The sequence below is a fragment of the Montipora capricornis genome, chromosome 6 (assembly GCF_036669925.1).
Source record: "Montipora capricornis isolate CH-2021 chromosome 6, ASM3666992v2, whole genome shotgun sequence".
NCBI lineage: Eukaryota > Metazoa > Cnidaria > Anthozoa > Scleractinia > Acroporidae > Montipora > Montipora capricornis.
The window spans coordinates 34,876,292-34,886,838 of NC_090888.1; the positions used below are offsets into that span (position 1 = coordinate 34,876,292).

The 10,547-nt window shown below is 37.0% G+C and overlaps 1 protein-coding gene across 2 annotated transcripts in view; it reads left to right on the forward strand.

Moving 5' to 3' along the window:
* The window catches only part of LOC138051999 (transmembrane and coiled-coil domain-containing protein 4-like), a 79,825-nt gene extending 70,287 nt beyond the window's left edge, over positions 1 to 9,538 (forward strand). For both annotated transcript variants that reach the window (XM_068898347.1, XM_068898348.1), the window contains exons 11-15: positions 1 to 38; positions 794 to 875; positions 3,111 to 3,228; positions 3,320 to 3,437; positions 4,123 to 9,538. The exon at positions 1 to 38 is cut by the window's left edge and continues 99 nt beyond it. In XM_068898347.1, coding sequence (XP_068754448.1) covers positions 1 to 38; positions 794 to 875; positions 3,111 to 3,228; positions 3,320 to 3,437; positions 4,123 to 4,395 — 629 coding nt within the window. In that variant the 3' untranslated portion in view covers positions 4,396 to 9,538. The remainder of the gene's footprint in view (positions 39 to 793; positions 876 to 3,110; positions 3,229 to 3,319; positions 3,438 to 4,122) is intronic.
* The last annotated feature ends 1,009 nt before the right edge of the window (positions 9,539 to 10,547 follow it).

A 10,547-nucleotide genomic window follows, 5' to 3' on the forward strand; every position in this document is an offset into this window, starting at 1 on the left:
GAGAACATCTTGCTGATGTTCTCCTCTCAAGACAACAGGTATGCATTCTGTGATAAACAGCATGACCAATATTGGTGGTTAGTTTCTAGGGAAAATGTGGTGCTTCCTCTGCGTCTGATGGAAGCAAACTTAGTTGTCTAAACTAAGAAAGCTGATTCCTTTTGAGGAAGGGCTAGCGCTCGCTTTTAGGAAAAAAAGAATTGAAACAATTTATGGTATTATTTGGAAAACTTGCTACATACTGGTTTGTTGGGAACAAAATCAACCCAAGTTGGGTAATTTTCATGGATGGTTGATCTCTTGAATGTCACCTAAATCATTTTTTTTTAATCCGAGGTTACAGTTTTCTTGCAATCTAAATATTTTTACAGCCCTTCCTTTTCTGAAGCGCTTCCAGCATTTTAACCAACAGTCATTCAATAATCGTTGAACGAATGTTGGGAAGAGTTTCTAATTTAAATTTGAAACTTATGCCTTGCCATATTAACCAAGCGATAACTGTTTCCTGCAAAGACCTCACTGACTTGGTTAATAACTAGTCAGAGACCTTTTTTCATAAATGGCGACCACTTTTACAGTCTTTTGCTTTTATACTAATTAGACCTACTGTCCTCATTTTGAAACAAATGTTCTTTTGCAATTGGCTCGTCGGAGCGAGGCTAGAAAGGCTTATTATCATTAAAACAGAAGAATATTTTATTTGGCCGCCATCATGAAAGAGATTTATTATCGACCAGTGTGTCACAATTTATCATTCATCATGTTCTGTCTTTCCTTTATTGTAATAAAACAGGGTAAAAGACCTGTGACACTAATTGGATTTAGTTTGGGTGCAAGAGTTATTTTCTTCTGCTTGGAAGCTTTAGCCAAAAAATGTAAGTCTTAAGGCCCTTTCCATTTGACAGAAGTGACGGGCCAGACCGGGCATTTGGAAGGATCAGGAGCCCATCACCTGGAGCCTCCATCCAGACTATATCCTTGAGTCAACCTTTGCCCGTATCGTTCTATTTTTAGAATATTTTGTGAGACGAACGCGATCACTGGTGCGTGACTGCTTGTGATGTAATACAAAACTTTGTTCTGATTGGACGGCATAATGCATTCGCGGGAATTCAAACGTCTAAAAATAAAAAGATACGGGCAAAGGTTGTCTCCAAGGGTATATATGGGAGATTGAGGCTCCGGGTTATGGGCTCCTGGAAGGACTAATTCTACAACGAATTCAAATTAACACACTTCGGGGATGATATATACTCCTCCAGAAGAATGCGAGGGATTATCATGCAACTGTTCCTTCAAATTGTTGCATTAACTTTGCAAATTATTGGGTCTGTCTGGCCAGTTCTGACAAAAGGAAAGCGCCCTTAGTTTTGATCTTGGTTACCCTAAGAGCGAGTTTCAATCGAGTGTCGTAAAACCACTTCGAAAAACCGAAACCAAAGTAATTACTTTGGCCATTCAAAAAGGACGAAGACAATCCGGTAAACCAATCAAATTTCGAAGTGATCACACGTAGCCGACACAAAGCGCGGGAAAATGTGCACGCGCGAGCCACGATTGGTTTTGGTTTCACTTCTGATTGGTTGAGAAAATGGCGCAAGAACTTTGAACCAATCACTGTTGAAGTAATCATAAACCAAAGCAATTCGCTAATTACTTTCGACACTCAATAGACGATATTCGTATTCTCAGTATTGGACTGGAACTAGCTTGCAATGGAGGCTAATGCGGGGGAATATATTAAAAAGTGTTTGCATTTGAAAAGATTCCCCCGCATTAGCCTCCATTGCAAGCTAGTTCCAGCCCAATACCGAGAATACGAATATGGTCTATTGAAAACCGCTCTAGTGAGGTTGTTTGTTAGTAAATCAGCACAGGATACCCATAACAATGGACGATATTTTGATTTTACAATGAAATTGTTACATTTGTCAATTAATCTGGGAGGGGAGGGGGCATTTAGCTGAAGTAAATAGTGAAACATGGAATCACCTAAAACCATCTACAACCACCTCTAGAAATCTAAAAGAGACAATCGGAGTACTGTTTTTCGCCATTTTCCCATGACAAAGACGACTAAGAGACCGACCGATGTTCACGCGTTGGTTTCAGTCTCTAAGTTTTTTTTCATTGTTTAATTTTTGACGGGTAAATTTTCGTTGTTGTTTTTAACGTTTTAGTATGTTGCTGTCGCTTTGGCAAAAACGTCATGCTACATAGAGCAGGGAGCTAGCATGACGTTTTTTCCGTCGCTTTCAAGGTGCTCGTTCCAGTTGCGTGTCGTTTCTAAGAAAGTTTCCGTTTCGCCAGTTCTCAGGCTCATGTTGCTCCTTGGAAGGCCTAAGTTTTTGAACAGACATGAGACAAATATTAATATCTTTTGTTGAATTTATACAACCATACCATATCGTATTCTTGAATTGATAAATGAAATGAAAATTTAAAAAACCCAACGTTTCCTCCGGAAACATGTTCTTGTTTATCCAGAGTTGTTAAATGGTTGACGTTTTCAGGTGTTTTGTTGCGTTCAATGAAGTAAAGAATACGTTGCTACTTGATACAAGTGTTAGTTTACAGAAGGCTGAGTCCTTAGCTTCCATTGGCCGACCCAGTATCTTTTGAAACACGAAAGATTGTATAAAAGATAACTAAAGAAGATCAGTTAAATTCCTGTCGCAACACCGTTGCCAAATATTAACTTTGATTTTCATGACACAAGACACCGGTAGAAACGGGACCCAACAGTTCCAGTGTGCAAGGAGGCGTGCGACAGTCGAGTGCGTTAAAATGGTGAAAACAGTATTCGGATTGTCTTCTTTTAGATTTCTTGAGGTGGTTGTAGATTGTTGTAGGTGATTCTATGTTTTAGTGTTTCGTCTTTATACGATTCAGCTGATCCTTTTCACCTTGAGAAGAAGACTGAAGGACTCAAACTTGATAGGTGTAGGCTCTTGTGTCATCAGTTCCTTAGGTGCGCAGAATTTCTATGTATTGCTTTTTAATGCACTTAACAGCTTCGTTTATGGGTGTGGGCTGCCAGTCGAAAGACAACATCTGGGATCCTCGACGAAACGTATGACATGCCTTATTTTTCTGTTTGTTTTTTTAAGGCGGCGTGGGAATCATTGAAAATGCTATTCTGTTGGGGGCTCCTGTTACTGCTGAGCGTAGCCGATGGGCATGTGTTGGTCAAGTTGTTGCTGGCAAATTAATCAATGGATACTGTTGGTGAGTAGTGTGACATGATAGTTTCCTGTGTATTAATTACCACCAACTGTAATCCTTTATTTGTGTTTTGTTTTTTTTCATTTGCCATCAGCAAGGACTGGTTTTTAAAGTTTGTTTATCGCACTGCGTCAGCTCAATTGAGTGTAGCTGGGTTACAGGAAATCAAGTGGAAAAATCGGAGAATGATTAATGTTGACCTATCAGAACAGGTGAGTGTATTGTGACATTCAGTTTATTAGTCGTGTTGTCTTGGTGCGTTCTCTTGGGAAGCACACTCTTATCAGGGTGTAAGGTTGCCACGAAACGGTTGACGTTAGTGGGGACGTTTGCAGCGCTATAAGGTGCTCGAGTAAGAATTGGAACCTAGAATCACAGGCATTATTTCCGCACAATTACGTGTAAAAGGAAATAGCCATTTTTTTTGCAAGATTCTTACAAAGTCAAATGCTAACATATGGCCAATGCAGAGGCTGCAAATCACAAATCTCGTTCGGTTTTTATGGTGAGAGAGAAAAATCGCAACACCCCAATAAAAACTTCTCGGAGAACAAAAGAGAACCCACAAACTCCAGGCGTGGTCCAGGTATCATAACCGGGCCACATTGGTGGAAGGCGCGTGTAGCTCAGCATTGCTCTAACCTCGTTCAATATTCGCGAGGATATTAACAATGTTTGGCACGGGGGTTTGGATGGATACATAACGTGCAGAAATCCTGGGAACGAGTCCGTGGAAAACGGTTCACGATAAGGTCGCGCCGTTGTATCCAAGAGTCGGGGCACAACAAAGCTGGTTGGCACTAATTTGAGGGAACCTTTGACGAGCTTGTTGTCAATTAACATAAACCATATTTTTAGTAATAAATGCTCTGTAGTTATCAATGCTTTTTGACGTAGATTGATGGCCACTTGGACTATTCAAATGCAGACAAACTTCGAACTGTGCTTGAAATACTTGGAATTAGCACCAGATCACATGAGAGAATTGAGACCGAGAGGATGTCTCAAGAGTCAAGCTGCACTGTCAATAAAACCATTTCAACCAATGACGAGGCAACGACGGTTGTCTTGGAGATTCTTGAGGAAAGGATCGACGTTGCAATTGAAGTGTCAACACTTATTCACCAAACGGCAGTAAATGAGCCCACTGATCAAGGACAAATCACCTGAAGATAACTACGATATTCACTCAGCATCTATACCTCTACTATACCTAACCTCTCTTAGGTTTATTGTGGAAAGTACTTGTGACTATCGGTCACAACAACAGATTGCTCAGTGGCATTAAATACGGCAACAATCAGAAATTGTTTAGTCGTCATCTCTCCCGAAGTGATGTTGCTCGAAAGCAGGTCTATATGGTAGCCAAATTGTAGCAAAATTCAACAATAAAAATTCATATCAACACCAACAACTTGATACCTAACTCAACAAATCTATGTCAACGTCAACACTGTTTACCTGTCAACTTCAACAACTTTATTTTTAATCCAACAATTTCCTCTCAACATCAACTCCATCAACTTCACAATTTCAACATTGTAATCTGTCTTAAAAGCAATAGCAAAATTCAACGCAAAAAAGTTTCTTTGCTGCTGGATAGACACTTGCTCATATCCAATTTTGGGATTGGGTTGGGCAAGATGTTGGTGTACACGTGTTTATGTTAGCTCCGTTCTTGGACATGGCACATGGCCAAAAATATTAAAAGAAAAACGTGGAAAAGCTCCTCAACATCCTCTACTGAAGAAAACTTCTCGCCCGATGACAAAAGGATAAAACATAACGTATCACTCACAGATTCTGAGCGTAGTAGCGAGTCGGATGAGGTGCTCACTTTGCTGAACATGGCGGAGACGGTAATGCCAAAACTAGACCAAGTGTTAGAAAAGCTACAAAAATTAGAAGATCAAATTCAATCAGTGGACGAGAAAGTAAGTAGTCTTCAAGTTAAGGTCAAAAGTTTCGAGGTGTTTAAGAAGGAGACAGAAACGAAGAAGTGTTCAAATATAAAAACGTAAAATCTAAAACATCAGGTCATGTATAAAACTATTTCTTCACCAAATTTGCATTATTTTTTTCCAAGAACTGGGGTTTTTTGTTTGCATTGTTACTAGGTGTTATGAGTATTGCAAGACCCTTCGTGTTAGTAGCTCTATATTTAAGAGCTTTCGCTGGCTACTTTTTTAACTATGTAATTGTGTGTCGTAGTTTTGCTTTGTGCCTTTTGTTTTCTTTTTCGGGCTAACTTTATATTGTTCTTGTGTGAGGGACATGCAGTGCACCCATGGCTTGAGCCTCATGTATGCAGATGCCTCTTGACGTATTTATTGTTCCGTTCTCTTCACTGAAATGACTCTTTGAAATCTTCACAAAACGTTCGGGGGATTCGCTCTTTTGACAAAAGAAAGGCACTTTTTTACTGGTTAACAAAAGAGAGATCCGATATTATCTTTTTGCAAGAAACTTACAGTACTCCAGACGTCGAAAAGTTTTGGAAGTCGCAGTGGAGGGGCGACATTTTCTTTAGTCATGGTTCGGAGCACAGTAGGGGGGTTATGATTTTGGTTAAGGAGAAATTCGATTGTGATATTGAAGAACGCCAAGAAGATGAACCAGGAAGATTTATTATTTTGAAAGGTGTCATTCAGGGATATAGTTTTGTTTTTGTCAATATTTATTCCCCAAATAAGACCAAAGACCAATGCATCTTCTTTGAGGAAATTCAAAAACAACTCGATAAATTAGAATTAGAGGATAATTGTGAAGTTATTATTGGAGGTGATTTCAATGTTATTTTCGAGACTGAGTTGGATGGAACTGGAGGCAAACCTCAAGTAAGAGAATCCTGTAAAAAAATTGAAGATTTGTGTTCATCTTATGATCTGACTGATATCTGGAGAATAAGAAATCCAGATACTAAGCGCTTTACATGGAGACAAAAAAACCCTACAATACAGCGACGTTTGGACTTTTGGCTAATAAGCAGTAGTGTTCAAGAAGAGGTAGAAGATGTAGATATTATTCCTGCAATAAGAACGGATCACTCCGCTATTACAATGCATATAAACGGAATTGAAGAAACGGGACGGGGACCTTCCTTTTGGAAATTTAATTCTAGTCTTTTAGAAGATGATGAATATATCTCTTTTATAACTGAGAATTACAGTGATTGGTTGGAAGATGGAAAAGAGATTCAGGATCCAAGGGTCCTTTGGGACTTCATTAAGTATAAAACCCGTTATGAAACTATTACCTATAGCAAACAGAAGGCTAGAATTAGAAGGGAGAAATTATTAGACTTAGAACAAGAAATTAAAGAGTGCACAGCAAAATGCGATGAACATCCCAGTCAAGAAAACTTGAGTGATCTGGAAATTTTGAAAACCGAATATGATAGTCAATATGATTGTATAGCGCAAGGAGCAATAATTCGCTCCAGAGTAAATTGGTACGAATATGGCGAGAAAAGTAATAAGTACTTTTTGAACTTAGAAAATTCCAAAAAGAAAAAAAGTTGTATTAGGAAGTTAGTGGGGTTTAATGATGAGTGCATAACGGATCCGAAACAAATAATGACAGAGATTCATAGCTTTTATGCCAATCTTTATGATAAAGACTCTTGTCAACAGGGTGGCTTGTCGATTGATGAATTCCTTAAGAATGTAAATACTAACATGTTAACAGACGAGCAGCAGGAATATTTGGAGAAAAAAATTACAACAAACGAATATTTAGAAGCGTTGAAATCATTTGAGAAAAACAAAACACCAGGGAATGATGGATTAACTGTGGAGTTTTATCTTGGCTTCTGGCATCTCATAGAGAAATGTCTCGTCAATTCCTTCAATTTCGCTCACGAACACGGACAACTGTCAAATTCGAAAAAACAAGCTATGATTACGTTGTTGGAGAAGAAAGACAAAGACAGACGTTTTATCAAAAATTGGAGACCGATCTCACTGATTAAAGGCGATTGCAAGAAAGTTAGAATTGTTTTTACCTGAGCTTATTCATTCAAATCAAAATGGTTTTATCAAGGGAAGATCATTACTCGACGGAGTTCGAACAATTGAAGATGTGCTTGAATTTGCTAAATTTACGGATAGTTCAGGTATTCTTTTAGCAGTTGATTTTGAGAAAGCATTCGACTCTTTGAATCATTCTTTCCTTTTTAAAATCTTGGAAAAATTTAACTTTGGAACGCAATTTATAAAGTGGATCAAAACCTTCTACACTAACGTATCTAGTTGTGTCTTAAATAATGGTTTTATTACTGATTTGTTTGATATTCGTTGTGGCGTTAGGCAGGGCGATCCCTTGTCACCTTTGTTATTTATTTTGGCCATTGAAATGCTTGCTTGCAGAATTCGGGAGGATAAGGGAATTAAAGATATTTTAATCAATGAGGAAGAAATAAAACTAACACTTTTTGCTGACGATATGACTTGATTTCTCAGAGATATCGCATCATATCATCGTTTATTGGCAACTCTGCAAATTTTTTATAAGTTCTCCAACCTTCGAGTTAATGATGGTAAAACGGAGATCTTTGCCATTGGCACACATCACCTGGATCCAACTAAGTTTTCTCAAAAAGTACGAAAATCAATTAAAATCCTGGGAATTGTATTTGATTATCATATAGCATCAAGGATGAGAGCCAACTTTGACTTAGTTGTTAAGTCTATCAAAGATATATTGAACATGTGGACGTGGAGAGGACTTACACTACTAGGAAGAATTCAGATTGTTAAATCCTTTATTCTACCAAATTTTTTGAGTAAAGCGGCGTTGATTGTAGTTTCGGAAGAGTTGATTAAAGAGGTCAACAATTTGATTTACCGTTTCATTTGGAAAGGTAATGATAAAATCAAGCGTTCCGCTCTCATCAACGATATCGAAGATGGTGGACTTAGGATGCTAGACATTCAATCGATGATTCAAGCTCAGAGGGTGCTGTTATTAAAAAGATTTGTAGATGAAGAAAACAAGAATTTTTGGAAGATAATACTAGACTATCTTCTTTCTCCAATAGGTGGAAAATTCATTCTTAAGTGTAATTTTGATACAAGAAAGTTGCCTGTCTACCTTCCAGTTTTTTATAAAGAATGTCTTAATGCTTGGTCAGCTTGGTCTCCTATAAATACGTACAGAGACGTCGTGCATCAAGTTCTTTGGAATAATAAATACATAATTGTTCAAAAGCTATCAACCTTTGAAAAAAATTTCTATTCTAAAGGAATTATTACGGTCGGTGACCTCCTGTCTGATGCGGGAGTCTTTTTAAAGGGTGCAAATGTGTTAAATGCAAATCTTTCTCCATTAGAGCGTTTTAAATTAATGGGTATTGTTGATACAATCCCTCGTGAATGGAGGCAGATCATTAGACAAAGTGCACAACATCTCCCGCCCTTACACATCGGTGACACAATTTATTTAAAGTTGGAAAACTCTCAGGTAGCCTTGTTAAAGGTCTCATCCAAATTGCTTTACACTGCTTTTAAAAGCAGAAAACAAGCTCCTCCCACAGCTCAAAAGAAATTTCTGGAGAAGTTTCCCCAACTTCAAATTGATTGGAGCAAAATATACTCCTTACCGTTTATAGTTACAATTGAAACTAAAATTCGTGAATTCCAATATAAGATATTGAATAATATAGTCTTTACAAATGAAAAGATGTTTAGGTTAAAAGTGATTGATTCGCCTTTATGTACATTTTGCAAACGAGAAATTGAATCCATTGAACATCTATTTTTTTACTGCCATCTGATATTGACAGCTAAATTGTATATTTTTAGATGTAAGTTAAATAGTGTATATCCGATTTTACGAGTATATAAGGCCAAGATTAAAGCTGTATACCAAGTAGAGAAAAAGTTAGCAAGTAGGTGGAACAAACTAACTAAACATACCAGGAAATGGGAAAAGCTTTTGGCATATGCATATGTAGGCTTGTAGTGTTGGTGTTCTCCATGTGTCCCTCTTATGACTTATTATTATTATTATTATTATTATTATTATTATTATTATTATTATTAGTCTTTGATAATAATGATGATGATGATGATGATGATGATAATTGTTATTATTATTATTAGTATTTATTTTTTTATTTTTTTGCTATTCAAATTATTGTAAGAGTCTAAGTGTAGTAGTGTCATCTTGTAATTGTTATTTACTGAGTTGTAATTAGTAGTCTATTTTGTTTTGATATTGTAATTAATAGTGTGATTTGTATTTTAGTAATTCATAATCGTTGTATGTGTTTAGGTGTAACAAAATAATAAAAAGTTTTAAATTACAAAAAAAATATATATATATACATGCAATTTTCAACTCTGACCTAAAACCTGTCAAGATCAACGACTCAAAATTCGTGTCAACAAATTGGGTCCGAGCTGGCCCGTTTCTACCGAGAGAGTCTGGGGAGAACTAAATGTGTCGCTCAGCAAGATGGCGGACGGCAGTGATCGTGAGGTAACACAAGCTGATCAAAATTATATAAATAGCCAATGGAGTTTATTTTTTACAGATTTAGATGAGTTATTGAGTGAATATGAGCAACATCGATCAACGAATGACATCGCAATAACGGAAAACTTGACTATTCGTTTGGAAAATGCAGTTCGAGCTTTACAAAATGTATCTCACTTTGTATCACAAACTAACAAGGAAGCGGTTCTGGAAATGGCCAGGAATTTCCAGTTGATGTTTTGGGACTGCCATCGTAGGTGTGAATTTCCAAGTCGAACAATGTTTATTTTATTTATTTATTTAGAAAATTCCACCGACTACAGAAAAGTTACTAGGAATTTCCAGTTGATGTTTTGGGACTGCCATCGTAGGTGTGAATTTCCAAGTCGAACAATATTTATTTTATTTATTTATTTAGAAAATTCCACCGACTACAGAAAAGTTACTATGAGACGGTGAGGGGGCACGCGAATGGACTCTAGGTCCCAGCGAGGCGACCCCCAGATAATTAGATAAATGTATATATAAAAAAAAGAGAAAAAAAGAAAGATAACAATAAACTAAATAAATAAATAAATAATTAAATAAAAACATTAACGACAATTAAGTCTCCCTATTGAACGACAGTTAGGACAAATAGTTTTCCAGGTTCTAATTCTATCGGTTTCAAAGTCACAATCCAGTTTTTTAAAGTAGTGCTCATATAGCCTAGTTTTAAATAACTTAATAGAAGGTGTCTGCCTGATTGACAGAGGTAAATCATTCCATAAGTAAACAATTCTAATAAAATACGAATCCCTGAATAATGATGTGCAAAAACGGAGGAAATGACGAAGATTTAAAGA